Raw genomic sequence first — 20442 nt, 5'->3', positions numbered from 1 at the left:
CCAAAATATGAGAAAAATTCGAGGTCATCATCGAAATGAAATTAGATTTTTTTCACTATTTCGCCTTTAAATTGAATTAAATGAGTATGAGTACGCATCGTTGTTATTGTTAGAACGAAAGGGAAAATCTCGAAATCGAAAACAATGGTACCTATCAAACAATTGGGGTGAATATAAGTAGTAGAAACACTTGCTTTTTTTTACAATTATTTTCCGTAATACAAGATCTTTATAGAAGACTGACATCTAATTATGATTTTGATGTTAGACTTTTATCGTACAGTATAAAAAATTATGGTCGTAGGATGCTGCATTAGCGAATGCGGACTAAAGGAATGGTAATTTTCTGAGATGCCAAATTATGCTGAATAGAACGAGAAACGTTTGGCAGTATTTAAATTGGATGGCCGTTAGTGTACAACATTTTCACGATGTACAGTCCGTTTCTGAATTTCGTTCAAATCGGAATATTCCGATCGAATGCGAAATTTTGCATTCTGTATCTCGTTCGAGTTCGACTTTTCCATACAAAACCTTCACTGGATAGAGATATAGAATGAAAATTTTCACATCCGATCGGAATAATCCAACGCGATCAAAATGCAGAATAGGGATAGGAATTCTTGAAAATCAGTTGTATTTTTATATAAATCAGTCTACTAATATTTTAGTGAAAGAAAAATTAGATATTCGAATACAGATATACAAATACGATTCTCTACTATTAACGAAATGGATTGGCTACTTATCTAGATGCAATTTACAGTGATTTAAATGTACGGATTAACTTTAGCTAAAAACACTTGATGAAAATATCGAACGCTACAAGTTATCATAATTTAAACTCGAACAAAGCAGACCGTGTAGTTTTTTGTCAATTTCTCATGAAAATTGTCGAATGTTAGTTCCAATAATGGGGACAGTTTCCACGTTTCGGCACATCAAAATTTTTTATTCAATATATGATCCGAAGATGCCAGGATCTCTAGTTTAATCCGAATTAATGCGGAAATGAATTTGTAAAACAGATGTTTCATTTCTGTGCGACGACCGAAAGTGAAACTGTCCGTAGAAGCAATATCAACTGCTTGCATTTAGCGTCCCAGAAAGCACTGATCCTAGTACTACTGAAGCAAGTTTACTTTTACCAATTACCCATTAGGTGATAAACTAGATTGCATGACAGGACCGAAAAAACTTAAAAATCAAATAACAAAAAAAAACACCTAGCCAAATCGAAAACAGAAGGCACAAAAGGAAAATTATTAACTAACAAGCGATTAGAAGTGAATGAGTAGATGGTGAGCATAAAGTAAGAAACACAACAAAAATACAAACATGACTTACGAAAAAGGAAGAAACAGTAGAACCACAAAAATCCTGCAAACGGTCGATGGATTTTTCTTGCTATTGGTTGCTTGGTTGGTTGATGGGTGGTGGGTAGTAGTAGTAGTAATGGTAGTAGTAGTAGTAGTAGTGGTAGTAGTAGATCGATAACTAGATAGTCTGTGTGTAATTTTACTATTAACAAAGTTTTTGATATTGTAAAAATCCTTCGAATGCAGGCTTCTTTGTGAATTGATTGTTGTTGTCATTCGATGACCGACCAACGCTTTTAACAACAATAACAACAACGACGACGACGACGACGACGAAGTTGCTCTAGGTTCTCTGCTATTGAAGGTGTTCGGTGGTAGTAATAGAGCAGCAGCGACAACAACAACAACGACAGCATCATCAGTCCGCTTGGATTGGTATATTGGCATTGGAAGGCAGATAAGAGACTTGCCAATTTCTTATATTGGGTACACAATAGTATATTCTTCGGTGTTCATCATATTTCTGCCAATTAAATTGAGCCTCTCAATCTTTTTCATATTGAATTCTACGTATTTTCCTTCCACACGCTCGAGGTATGGCGAAGTGTTAGTGAAAAAACAAAACACATAGCACAAATGACGAGGTAGGTCAGTGGAAGTGGTAGTGAAGAGGAAAGAAAAAAGGAAAATATTGGGAAGGCGCGTGAGAGTTTTTCTTCACTTATTCACGAAACCGATACAGGCTTTTAGAACACACACACAAATATTAAATGGTAGAAACACTGATCGTGCATAAGGCAATCATTACGTTTCACTTTTTTTACAATGATTTTTTTTTCGTGAGTTCTCTCCTTCTGATCGTACCGAAATCACTTTATTTTTGATAACTACTATCAATTTAATAACTAAACTGACTATTTATACTTTCTAGTACGAAATCACTCTGTTACGATATTAGTTGTAGAATGGGAGGAAAAATAAACGAATCGAACGCGTCTGTCACAAACTGATATGTCTAGGGAAAAAAAACACAAACAACTTCCGAACGGTTAAAATTTTGGATTTTTTCAGTTTTAAGAACAGCTTTCTTTCCGTATCCTGTCATACGATTGATTAAAACAAACAAACAGAAAAGGTTGAAAACCGATTCCGCCTCCTTCTCGTATTGCTTACTCGCTCTCGCGGGGAATTGGGGTGGGCAACAGAAACGAACACCTAGATCTTCAGCCAATTCCAGAAGGTGGAACGAATGTTTCGTACCTTTCCGCTATCGGTGGTGCCGGTCGAATTACTGGCATTACCGGAGCTGTCGTTCGAGCCGATCGCCGCCGAGGAGGACGAACCATTGTTGTTCGGCTCGACGGATAAACCGCCCCGTCCGATCGAAACACTGCTGACGCGACGGATCGCGCTAGCACTTTGTTTCCGATCGCGCAACTGACCGGTGGTGAAGCTCGAGCTGAGATCTTTCTTCGAGCTGGATTTGCTCAGATTGCCGGTCGACGCCGATGCCGTCTGGAGCCGCGATAGGGAGTCCAAGTTTTTCACGCGTGTCGTGAGAGAATCACGCTTTGCCTTCGGTTGCGGCGAACTGCTCACTACGGGTTGCGGTGATTGTTTGATCACAGGTGAGCCACCACTACTGCTTCCCTTGGAAACGGGAATCGACGAGCTGCGACTTTTTTCGAGCGATGTCTCTCTTCGCCAACTCTGAGCCGAATCGGGTCGATTTAGACTTGCATCTTTGTTAACCTTACTCGCACTGGTAATCGAACTTGGACCGGTAGATTTCACGTACAGACTACCAGTGCTTTTGTTTAACGATTTGTTGGTTAAGGAACCGGAAGGAGAAGGAGTACTTTTTTCCTGTCGAGAGTGCTGCTGCTGCTGCTGCTGGGAGGATGAGAAATTTCTACCGGTCGGAGGTTTCGGAGCTACGTAGCCCTTCGTCCCGGGTAGCGGTATTTTGCTCGGTCTCCTGCGGGGAGTTTCCGGGCACTGCAGTCTACTGGCAGAGTCTCGCTCGGCCTGGTCTTGAGCCGACTCCGTACTGCTACTGTGATGAAGAATTTCATCCATCGCCAGTGGCGTCATTGCCTTCATGCTGGGCGTTGATACCTGAGCCTGTTGCAACCGGAGGGCCAAGTCTCGTTGCTGCTGCTGATGATGAAGATGATGGTGGTGCTGATGAACTGGCGATAACTGCTGGCCCAGTTCCGAGGTAGACGCGGATCGATGCTGATGACTGACGATACCACCGGCCGATGTGGTTACCACCGTTACCGTGGATCCTCTCCCGATCGTTCCAGCATTGGTCGCATGTTGGTGGTGGTGGTGCTGGCTATGCTCCGGACTGTAACCGGATGACTTACCGTTCTGCTTGGACTCGAGCACTCGCAGCTGAGCTTTGGTACCTTCCAGTTCAATGGTTTTCTCCTCAAGCTAAAATGTACCGGGAAATAATTCGTTTAGTATAACCTTCAACCGTTAATTCACCAGCACAATTGAACATACCCTAAACTTTAGATCGTCAATATCCTCCTTCGATTTGTCCAACTTTTTGCTAAGGAAAATCCTCGATCGAGTAGCATGATCCAGTCGTTGCTGCAGAACCTAGAATGAAATATGGAAATACAAAATTAATAACGAGTTCTCACAATACAATAGCAGTCAGTTTTGCTGCATAACGACTAATCAAATCCCAAAGATATCACCATTGATCCTCGTCGTTTTTTAATTGGCTTACACCCTGTAATTACTGATATTAAGATTCCAAAAGTGTTTCCTAAGTTGAAATTATCGTCGAATGCTTGACCGGACGGATTAACCTCTTTAACATTAAAAAAGTGCTTGGATAGCCTATGTTATTAATTCCACTATCGAGTCTATCAAATGTCTCACTCAATTCAGGAACGTTTTCCGATGTCTGAAACAACCATTCATTTTTTGTGTGTTTAAAACAGTTGCAAAACTCAATAGACTTGGATTCGGCGGATCATTACTCCAATGGCTACAGTTTTATCTAATTCGCCGTGAAATGTCAATGAAAATCAGAGACTGCAACAACACCTTTCACTATCTGTGCTGAAGTCCCTCAAGGCAGTCACTTAGGACCATTTATGTTCTAGTCTATCTCAACGATCTCAACTGTCTATCAAAATATTAGTCGTCTGTGAAGGATTTAGGAGTTATTCCCGATACTAAATGGGACTTCACAAGTTAAATCGTTTATGTGAGTTGGAAGGCCTCCAAGCTTTCAGGTTTCGTGAATCGCGGGGACTTTTTTTATGATTATTTTCACTATTTCAATGATATATTTATTGCGCATAGAAATTTGCCTTTTTTTAGTAACTAATAACTCGACTAAAAACTATTTTTATCTTAAATATTCGTTGCGTTAAGTAACTGTTCCGAAAGATCTAAAAAATGTTAGGGGCAAAGCGGAGTACTTTATAAAATCTCACTACAAAATCTCATTAACAAATATTTATGAATATTTGAAAAACCAATAGTCAGCAGTTTATGGTTATAAAATTATATATTTCATTTTTACGGAAATTGTTCAAAAATTACATCGAGTAGAAAACTAACTTTTGCGTACCAATTTTCCTTTCCGACTCATATCAAATCCGTTATAGAAGCGCAAAAGAGAGCTCTATGAAATACTACAAACATTTTTTATCATTGAGGTAACTCACATGAACCAGAGGAGATATCAAGAAACCCCCACTGTGCCTTTCCTCTATTTAAGTTTATGATATTTGTATGTGAGCAATCTTTTGGTACAAAAGATGAAGAGGTTTTATGTCTGTTGGAGACAAAAATCAATTATAGTCATATCTCTATGTCGTATTACAAATCTATCTTCACTCTACGTATTAACCAGTCTAAAACAAATCGTCAATGGATGTTTGATTTATTCTTTAATATATTGCATTTGAGATCATAATCGTCACTGCTGCGACCACACATCAGCTGAGATCATCGAATAGATGGTGACGCTGATGTACTCCCATAGGCAGCTAAAAAGGTGCATGGATTACTACTTCTTTTTAAAGGGAGCAATATGGGAATCATTTTTTACCACAGCAGCAAATTGCATGTCATACAAGAATTTGTTTGCCAAATCACTCCGTTGAGATTGTTCTCCTGCCATCAGATACTATCTCTCTAACTATTCCTCTTGACACATAAGGTCTTGTAAAAAGTTCGAGCCAACGTTTAGTTTGTGTGGAAATCCATTTTGTCTTTACATCTTACTCCGATTTTTCTTTCTTAGGATGTTTCCGCAGCGCCTACTTCATAATGGCCCAGTACTTCTCAATGAGCCGTTCTTGAGTTTGAAGTCCTTCGGTACGAAGTTGACCTCATTATCCTAGTACGTTTACCACTCCAAAACGTCTTACGAGTAATGGCACGAGCCTAAATCGATCAGAAAAACTGACGACCATTGTGTGATCGTAGTAGTATGAAGTAGACCCTTTTTGAGGCATTCCTTTGTGTACACGTGCCTATTGATCGTACCGGTTGTCACAAAGAGTGTACTTCGCTTTCCACAGGAGCAAATTGCTTGTCAAATCATTTATTTTTTGGCAAACTTTGACATCTTCTGCTTTCTAACGTCTTCTGGGACATTAAACTTATGATGAGCGATAGAAAAACCTGTCCCTGAAATCTGCTTTCACGTACGTCATCCATAATGTGACAATGTGGTTTTGCCAACACCTGGGAGTAGAGCTTCCGTGCACGAGATTTTCTCATGGAAAGAAGGCAACTATACGTTTTACCTCTTCCCACTGCATGAGTATGTGGGACTTCGAGCTGCCGTCGAATCGTCTGCTTTGCGAAATTAACATCCCCGTTCATTGCGATTTGCAGCCTTTTGAACTTTGTACGTGTGTAGTCCTTCATGTCTTCTCGCGTCTTGCACGAAAGCTTAACTCGAATGCAGTTTTTTTGCCGCATCTTAAGGGTGATTTTTCAAGGAAATTTGATTTAAAAAAACCCAAAAATTTTGATAAAATTACGATGCAAATGCAAATGTTGGCCGCGACTCCGCTTTAGATAACCAATTTTGCCACACTCTCTCCAAAATATTGGCCGATATTTCCCGAATAAATGCTTTAATATTTGCTATCAGTACGTCAATCGTTGCTGGTTTATCCTTGTAGACATGAGCCTTAACATGGCCCCACAAGAAACAGTCCAATGGCGTTAAATCACACGGTCTAGACGGCTAACTGACGGGCCCAAAACCTAAAATAAACTGTTTATCAAAGACAGCCGCTCAATTTGGTCATTGTTTCGCGTGCTGTGTGGGATGTGGCACCATCTTGTTCAAATCACATGTCAGGCATGTCCAATTCTTTCATTTTGGGCAAAAAAAAACGTCTTGCATCACACGGTAGCGCTCGACATTCACAGTAACGTTCCACCCATCGACGCGTTTGATGCCATCGGCCCATAATCCACACAAAACATTTGTTAGCTCTGGCAATGCTTCTGGATGGGCTTCACTCTAGATGCGGAAATTTCGCTTGTTCACGTATCCATTCACGTCGCAACACTATTTTTCGATAAAAATATAGTCTGGACGGCCAATTGGCGGACTCAAAACGTGAGATAAACTGTTCATCGAAAGCGGATCTCAATTTGGTCATTGTTTCGCGTGCCGTGTGGGATGTGGCACCGTCTTGTTTAAACCACATGTCAGGCATGTTTAATTTTCTATTTTTGGGTAAAAAAGTAACGTTCCGCGCATCATCGCCTTTGAAGAAGTACGCCCCGATAATGCCACCGGCCCATAATTCACACCAAACAGTGACTTTTTAGAGATTCATTAGTAGCTCTTGCAGTGCTTCTAGCTGGTTTTCACTCCAGATACGAAAATTTCACTTGTTAACGTATCAATTCATCCAGAAATGAGCTTCGTCGCTGAACGCAACTTTTCGATAAAAAAGTGAATCTTCCTCCAACTTTGTCAGCGCCCATTCACCAAATGTTAGACGTGGTGAGTCGATTCATGATTAAATTATGGACTAAACTGAACAAGTTTGACAATGACACAAGACACGATTTACGCGTGATCTGTCAAAACCAGTGTTGCCAAAAAGAAACCAGCAACACAATCACCCTTTTATTACAAAACTATTTGGATTTCTCTGGGAAACTTAAACTACCCGCTTATGATTCTTCTCACTTGATTTTCTAGCATATTCTGCTTCTTGTCTGTTTCGGTGTTATTTCTTCCTCTCACGATTTGAACCGTCCTATGGACTTTCGTTGATGTTCTCGACATATAAGCATGTCGTTTCGTGTTTAGTGTTTAGTTTCGAATGTTCGTTCCATTCCATCCATCATTGACTGTGAGGGAAAGTAAAGTCTATTTTAAGGTATCGCATCGCCTTGGTCAAGTCACGAGACAACTCAATGCTTCCTATTGCTTTGTCGCCGAAATTTCACCCTAAACTGCAAATTTCTCCAATACCAACCCGATGCACGAAAAATCAAAAACATACGATTGTAGATAAATGATTTTACTATGCATTTGGCGAAAAATATCAGTTAAAAAACATTTCTTTCGCGAGATTTCGTGCGAGTTTTGTTAAACATTTTGTTTTCTTGTGTGTTGACATTGTGAGTGTGCGAAAGAATAAGGTAAAACTCATTTATTTTTACAACTCGCACGAATCTTTCGATAAAAACGTTTGTCAGACACAATTTCTATACGAATCGATAGAAAAACTAATTATCTAGAATCGTATGTTCTTGAAATTTCCGTTTTCTTTCCCGTTCTCTCGCAATTTTGGGTAAAGTGCGTGAAACCCCGGGATAGGCAGCGAACTTCACCTGACTACGGCGAAGCGCTACCTTAATTCCGGTGTGCAGTAATGGATCCATGTTCCATCCATTGTTACATATCGACGCAAAGAATCTGATTTATCACGCAGTTGGTTTTTGATCGACCGTGAGTAGAACACACATTCAAAAGAGCATTCAAATGTTCATGCATAATTGTAAATACACTGCCGTCTGATAATTTTACGGCCTCAGTTAGCTCACGCAATTTTGATTTACGATTAGATGTTATCAATTTGGGGACTTTTCGAGTAATTATCTCAATTAGACGACCAGAACGCTTACCATCGTGGGTATCTGTGAGACCACGTTTAAATTCAGAAAACCGATAGCAAATGATTGTTTTCGATGGGGCAAAGTCCAGATAGCACTTTTGAAGCCATCGCTGAGCTTGTATAGCAGTTTTTTTTTTCCTCATCAAGAAGCAATGATAAAATGCGACGCGAAATGTTTTGAATCCATTGTTTTGAAAATGACTGAAGTAGCTTCACTTAACTGGCTGTCACTTTGTTCTGACTAATGGAAATGTCATGAAATTTCAAATATAGTCCTTTAAAGTCACATGGATTCCATTCAAATTTTTTCGACCAGTATCTCGACAGAAATAGGACAATACTAGATCCTTTAAGCGTCAGTTTGCTATCTCCAATACTTAATTTTCAATCCCCAAATATTCATTTTCCACTTAACGAATGAAACCTAAAGTTGATGTAAAAACATCAAACATGAGGAGTACAACAAAAAAAAAACACAAAACCAAAAACAATGCAACGATACCCCGCTACGAACGCGGTTATGTAGTTCATACACAAACTTTCCAACGGTAGTCAGTCTCGGGTAAAGCTCTCGATTTATGAGGCAATTCGATGAATATCTTTCTCGAAACAACAACAAAAAATATAGACATATGTTTTCTCTTTGTCACGGAGCCAGCAGCTGGTACATCAACCCCACGGAGGTTCATTTTCGCTGAAAGCTTTTTTCTATCCACAGACAAAAAGATATTCTTATGGCGATGCTAAAAGGACGATCGAAACAGTGTAATGAATCTTAAGACGTTAAGACTAGAAATGCTCGAGTTTGTTTTACTGTCTGGACTGAAACTGACTTTAGTTGAGGTTTTGGTTTCTGACTCTAGATTTCACTCGAATCAGTACCAAACTGGTCCACTTATCTGTGTCCATTTCATTGATGTTTTAGCCAACCGAAAGTGAAGCACCCACCTACACATTGCTGCTTCGTTCAGATCAGATCGATGATGAAAAAAAATGTTAAAGAAGACTCGTAATTATTTGTGGATGTAGTATCTATTTTATACATTTTGCAATGGGTAAAACAACACAAATTCCACGGATGACAGTAGGGTATTCGTCTGACAAAGGGCTTATGTAACCGTAAAGTGTTGGGTTTGTCTAATTTCGCCTGTAAGGTGTCTTCATGAATCTCCTACCAATCAATTTCATTCTTGCACACTGCTTTTGCTGTGCTCACGAGTTGGAAAAATGTATCAATTAATCCGGTCGAGTCACGGAAAAATCAAGACACTTTTAATCGCCTTCGTTGATGTATTTTACAAACACCATCAATCATCCACGGTTGATACGCCCGTTGAAGAAGCTTCGGTTGATGAGTTCAATTGCAACGGTTAGCGTCCGACCGACCAGTAATGAAGGTCACTTGAAATTGAAACACGTCCTCCACCCTTCTGTTTTGGTTCAGTGCTTGCCGTGGCCGTATGCACGGTAATCACAAGCGTATCATTGTCGATGTTAATTTCGCAAAGCAGACGATTCGACTGGCAGCTCGAATCACATACTCATGCAGTTGGAAGGGGTAAAACGTATAGTTGCCTTCTTTCCATGTTGCTACCTTCAATAGATTTAGAAAGTAAAAACCCAATCAATTTAGAATGACGCTCGGAATAACATCCCAAGAAACTTCAATCGATTAAGCTCATTTTGCCACACTACTCAATGGATGAACCAGTTACGCAAATATGCTAGGCATTAAACTCAAAAGTAGAGCTCGACGCGTAACGGTTGCAAAAGTTAAATCTGTTGCAACTATGCACCGGCTCGATAATGAATGTCTAAACTGTTATTACCAAAGTTATCAAAGTGGTGCGACATCACACAAGCCGAACTATACTAAACGGGGAAAGTGGGGTAATGTTCGACGGCTCGCTGCTCATCCATTTATTCCTTTCTCTTTACTAAACATACACGCGTTCCGGCACCGATTGGCAACCAAATTGATTCGCCTGTCAACGACTGTCACAAGCGAAGTCCATCACTTCGACATTTCATCATTCCCGGTTTGTCACTGCTTGCTGCGATTATTTCGGTGTTATTGCGGCGGTGTTAATCACTGCGTAACTAAAATTGCACTCAATAACACGGAAAGCCACTTTAAATTCAATGCAATTCAATTAATATATTGAACTGATTTACTGCCACAATGCAACACAGCTCACAGCAACGTGAGTGCAGCCTTTCTCTGCACCACATGGTAATTTATATTTATGATCAACAGTTTATTGCACTCAGTTTAAGTTTGAATGCGGTTAGTCAAAGCACTGACGTTTGAGCAGACAAGTTAAAATCTGTGTTAAAAAATGTAAAATCTTTTTTGTTGTCTGTGATTAATAAAATAGTTTGAAATCATTAAAAAATCACGGTTTTTTCATTTAAGAAATCTGTCAATTGTTTCAATATTTATGACAGCTAATATCAGTGTGTAAATTTTTCATGGACATGAAACCAGCGCGATTTGTGACAGAGAAAATTTAATTTAATACAGCCAACCAAATCCGATTCAGTCTGACAGAAAATGAAAAAAAAAAAGGAAAATGTTATATGGAGAGCTGAACGCCTTCCCACGTGAGCTTTTGCAAGAACACGACATAACCTCACCTACTAATCTGTAATAACATCATTTGACAGCTATCGGTTGTTTGTTGACATGTTCCTTCAAAATCCTTTTAAGCCTATTTCCCAGACTGAGCATTGAATTCTTAATCGAATGCTTAGATCAAAATAGAACCGGCCTCGCCCTTCAATTTTTATCCTGAAGTGAGCAATTTTTACACTCTTTTGCTTATTTAGTTTAAATGACAAATAGTGAGGAATATGGATTTGGAAAACGGAATAACTTCTTCTCACCGTACACCTTAAAAACGTTGTGTGAAATTGTGGAAAACTCTATGAAAAATCGATTTATCGTAACTTTTCTAACTCTATGAAAAATCGATTTTTCGTCTATTGTTTCAATCGATAGATATATTGTCTGAGAACCTTATTTTGAATCGGATCAGTTTCTAACGAGGAAAACAATTGAATCGAATTTGAATCGATTTAGTTCATATCACGAACCGCTCAAAAAAGTAATTTTTGATATAAACATTGTTTTTCTTATCCTCTACCGTACATCTACGAATGCTCCAAAGGAAATTTTCCTGCTTTCTGCGGTGTCTATACAGTAAAATACTACTATTTCTACTCTTTCATAATAAACCCCGATTTCCCTTTATCGTAGAAGCAATCACAAGTTTTCCTCTATTATACCGATTGAACTTATTGCCAGTGCCGAAGCAATTCAGGTTTTCTCACCGTTCTCTCCGCCAAAGTAAGGTTTGCAATTGTTCGACGAAAATTGTGAAAATGTTGACTCATTCGAGCTAATTTTTCGTTTTTCAAGCACTGAGTGAATTGTACTCAGAATTGGTCAAATTTAATCTTTACTAAAAAGTGAGTAAATCAAACGTTACTCTCTATACAGTAGTTCAACTTTTAGTGAAAGTGAGTGAAATTGTACTCACTTTAGAGTTACATCGAACGAGCGTGTAGAAAAATCTGCCAGGTTGCCGGAATAACAAAAAAAAAATCTTCCGGGTCGCAAATAAAGGAAATTAAGAAAATAAGGAAATAAGGAAATAAGAAAATAAGGAAAGAAGGAAAGAAGGAAAGAAGGAAAGAAGGAAAGAAGGAAATAAGGAAATAAGGAAATAAGGAAATAAGGAAATAAGGAAATAAGGAAATAAGGAAATAAGGAAATAAGGAAATAAGGAAATAAGGAAATAAGGAAATAAGGAAATAAGGAAATAAGGAAATAAGGAAATAAGGAAATAAGGAAATAAGGAAATAAGGAAATAAGGAAATAAGGAAATAAGGAAATAAGGAAATTAGGAAATAAGGAAATAAGGAAATAAGGAAATAAGGAAATAAGGAAATAAGGAAATAAGGAAATAAGGAAATAAGGAAATAAGGAAATAAGGAAATAAGGAAATAAGGAAATAAGGAAATAAGGAAATAAGGAAATAAGGAAATAAGGAAATAAGGAAATAAGGAAATAAGGAAATAAGGAAATAAGGAAATAAGGAAATAAGGAAATAAGGAAATAAGGAAATAAGGAAATAAGGAAATAAGGAAATAAGGAAATAAGGAAATAAGGAAATAAGGAAATAAGGAAATAAGGAAATAAGGAAATAAGGAAATAAGGAAATAAGGAAATAAGGAAATAAGGAAATAAGGAAATAAGGAAATAAGGAAATAAGGAAATAAGGAAATAAGGAAATAAGGAAATAAGGAAATAAAAAAAAAAGGAAATAAGGAAATAAGGAAATAAGGAAATAAGGAAATAAGGAAATAAGGAAATAAGGAAATAAGGAAATAAGGAAATAAGGAAATAAGGAAATAAGGAAATAAGGAAATAAGGAAATAAGGAAATAAGGAAATAAGGAAATAAGGAAATAAGGAAATAAGGAAATAAGGAAATAAGGAAATAAGGAAATAAGGAAATAAGGAAATAAGGAAATAAGGAAATAAGGAAATAAGGAAATAAGGAAATAAGGAAATAAGGAAATAAGGAAATAAGGAAATAAGGAAATAAGGAAATAAGGAAATAAGGAAATAAGGAATGAAGGAAATAAGGAAATAAATTAGTTAAAAATTGAAACAATCAAAAAATTGAAACAAGGAAATAATAAAATAAGGAAATAAGGAAATAAGGAAATAAGGAAATAAGGAAATAAGGAAATAAGGAAATAAGGAAATAAGGAAATAAGGAAATAAGGAAATAAGGAAATAAGGAAATAAGGAAATAAGGAAATAAGGAAATAAGGAAATAAGGAAATAAGGAAATAAGGAAATAAGGAAATAAGGAAATAAGGAAATAAGGAAATAAGGAAATAAGGAAATAAGGAAATAAGGAAATAAGGAAATAAGGAAATAAGGAAATAAGGAAATAAGGAAATAAGGAAATAAGGAAATAAGGAAATAAGGAAATAAGGAAATAAGGAAATAAGGAAATAAGGAAATAAGGAAATAAGGAAATAAGGAAATAAGGAAATAAGGAAATAAGGAAATAAGGAAATAAGGAATGAAGGAAATAAGGAAATAAATTTGTTAAAAATTGAAACAATCAGCGTTTTATGACTAATAATTCAATTTTGTTATATTTTCATATTTATCGGCTAACCGGGCGCAAGTGGAAAATTGACTAATAAGTTTTCGCCGCATCGTTCTAATTCGTGTGCAGCTCAAGCTCGTTATCATTCATTCGGATCTAAGACAGGAGCCGACAATTGACTTCTTTTTCCAACAAGAAATAAATCTTATTTTTGTGGATCCCTCTTGTGAAATTGAAAAGCCTCTCGGCCAATGTTGCCAGAACAGAAGGAAAGGTGGTAAATGTTCAATGTAATTTCTATTACCATTACCATGAAAGTAATGAGCTGGTCCAGTCCGAGATTCGAATCAAAAGAATCAAGGCATAGCGACTAACTTTGAGTAACCCTGGGACAAACGAGATGGTAACATATATTCCGCCATTCGCAGGGAACCCGAAACGAGTCAGCATTGTTTATCGTTTTATCCAGTATGGATGTGAATCACCGTGGCGATTATGCAACATTGAAGAAGATCGAGTGATGCACAATATAATTCCACTACCACCAGATGACAGTACAAAGCGAACGTACACAGAAAAAAGAGCAATCCAATTGAGGACGCCTGTTCCACTCGACTCGTAAAACCGTGAAAGTTACCTCCCAACCGATCAATCGATCAATTCATGCTCGATACTCCGGCGCTGCTTCTCAATTCGTTTCGATATAACAGAAAAAGATCTGTGGCTGCATCTCTGGGAAACACCAAATGGTTTGGGTGATTGTTTTGTTACGAACGAAATACGAATCGGGTGCTGCAGTGAGATTGAATCTTTATTATCCTGCCTTTATTTAATCAACTATTTCAAACAACAACTGCAACAAAAAAACGCTTGGTGAGGTAAGCCCAACGATCACCAAATGAATCGATCAGCGAAAATTGAGCAATTCTTATACTGTGATCGCATTATCGTCAACTGGTTATTGATTGGTCCACTCGCATTGTTAACGAATCATAATTGGAATGATCATGGTTTGTTTAAGCTTGTTCAAGGCACCATCATGAAGGGGTGTGTTTTTTTCTGATTCCGTCATGTGTCGCTATACTGAGCTATTCGTTTTTTTGTTCCATTTCTAGTACAAAATAATTGATTGGATAGTTGCTATGTTTTTCAAGAGGTAAAAACCAAACTTCGGAATAATTCGTCAATGGAAGTAATAATGAGTCACATTCCGGTGAGCACTGAAAACAAAAAACCGAAATGTGTGCCAAACGAAACAAACCAATTCCGTGTTTAGTGGCTAATTTCATCAACCCAAGTAGGCACTGAAAACCATAGCCCGTAAAAGTCATTTTCATTGACTCCAAACAGACGAAAATGAAGAAATATAAAATTTACTCTCACTTCACTACAAACTGCGAAAGCAGAACTTTAGATTGAAAATTGTTGTCTTTCTTTTGTACACCGTTTTATTCATTCTTGATTTGGCTGTGCAAAACCGTATTGAAGCATCCAATCAACTCCTCGGTGATTGCAGCGCTGTTCAAGTGGCGAGCTTTGAACTAAACAAAGGTGATAATTTTCTGATTTTTCTTGTAGATTTGAAAAAATGCTGTTTTTTTCTGTTGAATCGAATACTAACATTCAAATACATGTAAAAATTGGGTAAAAAACTCGCTCATTAATGTGTCAGTGATCTTCCGTGCACGGTTATAATGTAATACTCATTTATGAGTACCACAAGCAGAATTGCCAGGTTATTTTTTTCAAAAATCGGTTTCTATCTCAAAAATTTATCTGGATTTGTCTATGTAGAATAAAATTTTGACCGGGCATCATTTTCAGTGAACAAAAAAAAAGGTCACACCAAAGCCGTACAGATGATGAGATCGGACAACAAGATCTGATTCGCCAGAGTGTCTGTCGAAGCGAGTAAAATCTGACAATCTGATATGGAAATGGATGACCCAGTTCTGGTTGACTACAAGTAAGCATGTTGATTCGAATCAGAGATGTCAGGTTCACCGATTAATCAGTGTTTCACACATTTTGAAAATGACACAGTTTTTTACAGATTTCTGAAATCGATGACAGAATGAGAATAAACTCCCTAAACTCTTCAAATTGCTAGGGAAAATACAGTAAAAAGGTATTTTCGACAGATCCTGTGAAAGTGACGAGACCTTTTTCAACTCCCCAAAATGATTCCGACCTGCAATGTTGTTGGGAAATGGACACAAATTTTGCACAGATTGTTTATTGACTCAAACACAGATTTTTTATATGAGCTGGAATCATTGAACTGGATTGGATTCAGAGATGCCATTTATACATATTAATCTGTATTATACAGATTTTTACATACGCATACAGATTTACTAGAAATTATTTAACTTTAATACAGATTTTTACAGATTTCATAAAAAGTAATTAAGAAAAATTAAACCTTTCCATCTGAGTTTTTTTTAGTATTTGATTGCAGTGATGAGATAAAAGTTTGTTAATTAACGGACAAATCTCAAATCAAAATGGAAATCTTTCTGCAGATATTTGATGACTTTCAAAACGCACATTTAATTTATATTAAATTCGAAAAATGACAGTAATTTCCGTTTTTTTCACTTTAATTGTCAAAAAAGTGTATGTGCAGTAAATTAACTGCAATATCAATGCATTACACGCACTGAAATAAAGTGTCTTGCAAGTGATACACCGTAATTTAGATTTCATATCATTTAGGGTAACAAAGGTATTTCGGCCACTTCATATATTTTGGCCCACCTAGCAAACGTTATGGATTTAACCGATGTTAAGTAACCCATGTTGCATGAATTTGAAGCTAATCACAATAAATTCCCTATTGGGGAAGGGTTTCTCGAAGATATTACAACATTCGGTGGATATTTTAGGAAGCGGGCCAAAATAAAACAAATCCTTAAGTGGGCCAAAATACCTCTGTTACCCTACAACTTGAAGCCTATTCGAACTGATATTCAAGGAGTCATAGCATCACGAGACTTTATTTTCAGACTAAGGCCGCAGACAGAGTAAGCCCGAGAAGGCTGACTTCGAAGGTATGAAAAATGAACGCTCATTCAACCTCTCGAACCATGATTTGTTGGGATATCTTCTAACGTCATTTCATCGTAGTAATTTCATTTTATTGGTGAATCCAGACATTTGCAGATTTTTTATACAGGACAATACAGATTTTCGATTGGGGTTTTTTACCGTCACTGCCAACCTCAATCGGATGAACACATTTTAACAGCTCAGCAGTACTGTTTGTAAATAGAGTTTTTTTTTGTTTTTCCGTTGACAATTGTTGTTCATCTTGCCTAAATAAAGTAAATAGAACATTTGTTGACGATTCGATTCGGTTTGTTTCAAAGATTTATTAAATAAAAGTGGCTAGTTGCGAAGTGTAAAGATGATTGTTTGATATGTGGTTCTCGATTTTTTTAAAGCTTGTTTGTAAACAGTACCGCTGAACTGTCAAGGATGAATGCTTGTTCAGTTGTGACGTCACGATAAAAAATCTAATCAGAGTATTTGGCATCTTTGCTTCGATTTATCACATTTTAAACACAAGCAGTGATGCCAGATATTTTCATATACAGTTTGTATTGTGGTTTTCAGTGGGATATAGTATGCGACGGAATCGCCACAAAATAGCGAAATAATGAGTATCAGAATCGCAGGTGCCAGGTTGCAGATTTGCATGTAAATTTGCCGATGTTTATAAAGGGTGATTTTTTAAGAGCTTGAGAACTTTTTTAAACAATAAAACGCATAAAATTTGCAAAATCTCATCGGTTCTTTATTTTAAACGTTAGATTGGTACATGACATTTACTTTTTGAAGATAATTTCATTTAAATGTTGACCGCGGCTGCGTCTTAGGTGGTCCATTCGGAAAATCCGCTTTTTTATCGACAAATTTTGTTCAGCGATGAGGCTCATTTCTGGTTGAATGGCTACGTAAATAAGCAAAATTGCCGCATTTGGAGTGAAGAGCAACCAGAAGCCGTTCAAGAACTGCCCATGCATCCCGAAAAATGCACTGTTTGGTGTGGTTTGTACGCTGGTGGAATCATTGGACCGTATTTTTTCAAAGATGCTGTTGGACGCAACGTTACAGTGAATGGCGATCGCTATCGTTCGATGCTAACAAACTTTTTGTTGCCAAAAATGGAAGAACTGAACTTGGTTGACATGTGGTTTCAACAAGATGGCGCTACATGCCACACAGCTCGCGATTCTATGGCCATTTTGAGGGAAAACTTCGGAGAACAATTCATCTCAAGAAATGGACCGGTAAGTTGGCCACCAAGATCATGCGATTTGACGCCTTTAGACTATTTTTTGTGGGGCTACGTCAAGTCTAAAGTCTACAGAAATAAGCCAGTAACTATTCCAGCTTTGGAAGACAACATTTCCGAAGAAATTCGGGCTATTCCGGCCGAAATGCTCGAAAAAGTTGCCCAAAATTGGACTTTCCGAATGGACCACCTAAGACGCAGCCGCGGTCAACATTTAAATGAAATTATCTTCAAAAAGTAAATGTCATGTACCAATCTAACGTTTAAAATAAAGAACCGATGAGATTTTGCAAATTTTATGCGTTTTATTGTTTAAAAAAGTTCTCAAGCTCTTAAAAAATCACCCTTTACATGTAAAATTGCCTATTTCTTACGATTGCTTACTCGGAGATTTCGCTGACTTTTTACAGGTTTTTGAAACTTTTATATACAATCGTCAAATTTACAGACTTTCAAGATTGCGTTGGGCTTCTTGTTTGTTTTTTTAGTCATACTTATAAAATTTAACACTTGGATTGGAGGATTTCTAGTATGCAGACGTGAAAATTTTACCTGGCATCTCTGCCAGGAGTTAGACAGTTGTTCTAACCCTTTCGCTGTCTGTTGTACTGAAGTTTACAGCATTTTTATATCAAGTATTAGAGCAAATAGAGAAATAAACCGTCTGGTGGATTAAAGGCAATTACAGATTTGAAAGGTAATATTCTTTACCGACAAGAATTATTTGTTTGTTCACTAAAAGTATGTATCTGTCAAAGACGACTGAATTTTTGGAGCAAACGATTTACAATTTTAGAAGTTTATTTTTATTGTAAATAATGGTAATGTTTCAGTATCATTGTATAACTATTCTAGTTATAACATTGTCATTTAACGGTAAATTAAAAAAATATTTTTCTGATTTGTGGTCACGAAGGGGTTGAATCGATGCGAATGATAGTTTCGCTATCTTGTGAAAAATCGAAATGTCTATAATGAAATTATTTTGAGAGAATGTCTAACATTTTATACTAATAACTAATTCTAACATTTTATGGTTTTAGAATAAGAAATTCAATGATTGAATTTAAAGATAAATTTGTGATTCATCTATTGATTACGAAACTATTATCTCGTCACTGGTACAAAAGAGAGCTCAGACGAAAAAGTTTAATTTGTTCGTTCCTATTATTTGTGAAATCAGTATAAATCTGTATTGAGTTTAAGAAATCTGTATTCAGTGTGCGCTTGTGTATAATTCAGATAAATCTGTATAAACGGCCTCAAGATGGGCTTAAGACACAATGAGTGACGTTAGTATCAGAGCAGAGATGTCAGGTCTACATATTTGTCTGTAAATCTACAGATTTCGTATATAATGCTGCAGACATTGTTTTTCGCAGATTTTTCAAAATCGAGTTTCTGTTTTTTTTTTTGCTCGCCAAGTCAGTTCAGTGTATCATACTTTCTAGAGAAATTGAAGCATGCAGACATTTTTTCGGATTTACTGACTTTTGCAACCCTGTCTGAAGATATTTGAAATTTTTATCTGGCATCAGCGCTGCCAACTATACTGATTTATCGGTATTTATACCGATTTTTGGATTCGTTAAGGAATACAGATATGATCTCTTAAAATACCGATATTTCATTTTTCGTACAGATAAATACCGATTTTTGAATTTTGTGTTTGGTTGTGCGACCTGAACCAGGTTGTGCGACCTTTTTTTTTGGTCTCAAACCTCAAAACCGGTCCCGCCCTCAATATATCACTCTTTGTCGAGCTGTTCTATAAGCTACCCAAAATTATGTCGTTATTTATTCAAACTTTGACTAAATCGTAAAAAATGGGTAGCGTGCTTTGATATGGCATAACACAACATTTACCTAAATTTTGAGGTCATCACTCGTTACCTAAAATTTAGAAGAGGCACTTTAGTTGATTTTGGGTAGGTTTTGATCCAAAATTAGGTAGCGGCTGGTAAGAGTTAACAGATTGATTTTTTCTGCGAATACAGATGTTTTCAAAAAAAGTTGGCAGTTCTGCCTGGCATCTCTGTATCAGAGTTACCAAATTAAAATCTATGTTCCAACCAGAGTTGCCATGTTATTTTTTTAAAAATCTGTCTCTGACTCAAACATTTATCTGGATTTGTCTGGATGTCAAAATCTGGTGAGATCTGACAAAATCTGGGAACATTTGTAAAACTGATAAAATTTGAAATTTTGTAAAATCTGGCAAAAGATCTGGTTTGTTAGAGAGTCTGGCGAAGCGAGAAAAATCTTGATAAATCTGGCAAGCTGGCAACGCTGGTTTCCACTTGAAAAATCTGTGTACCTAGGGATGTCGGATTTTTCGAATTACTAGATTATTCAATAATCGAGTATAATTTTCAAAGCAATCGATTAAATTTTAATCGATTATCTCAGCCTTTAATCGATTATTCGATTATTATCATGAGATTTTTAGAATTATTCGATTAGCTCAGTAATCGAATATTAGTTTTCAATGAATCGATTAAAAATTATTCGATGATCTGGGTTATTAATCGATTACTCGATTAAACGATCGATATTACG

At 36.8% G+C, this 20442-nt stretch overlaps 1 protein-coding gene across 3 annotated transcripts in view; it reads right to left on the bottom strand.

Annotated features, from left to right (window-relative positions):
* The window catches only part of LOC131426022 (mucin-3A), a 278350-nt gene that overhangs the window by 14800 nt on the left and 243108 nt on the right, over positions 1–20442 (bottom strand). For all 3 annotated transcript variants that reach the window (XM_058588418.1, XM_058588417.1, XM_058588419.1), the window contains exons 6-7: positions 3834–3932; positions 2580–3761 (exon numbers count right to left, since the gene is read on the bottom strand). In XM_058588418.1, the coding sequence (XP_058444401.1) occupies positions 2580–3761; positions 3834–3932 (1281 nt within the window). The remainder of the gene's footprint in view (positions 1–2579; positions 3762–3833; positions 3933–20442) is intronic.

This window comes from Malaya genurostris, chromosome 1 (genome assembly GCF_030247185.1).
Source record: "Malaya genurostris strain Urasoe2022 chromosome 1, Malgen_1.1, whole genome shotgun sequence".
NCBI lineage: Eukaryota > Metazoa > Arthropoda > Insecta > Diptera > Culicidae > Malaya > Malaya genurostris.
The sequence above is the reverse complement of the archived record's forward strand: the minus strand, read 5'-3'. Positions and strand labels throughout refer to the sequence as shown.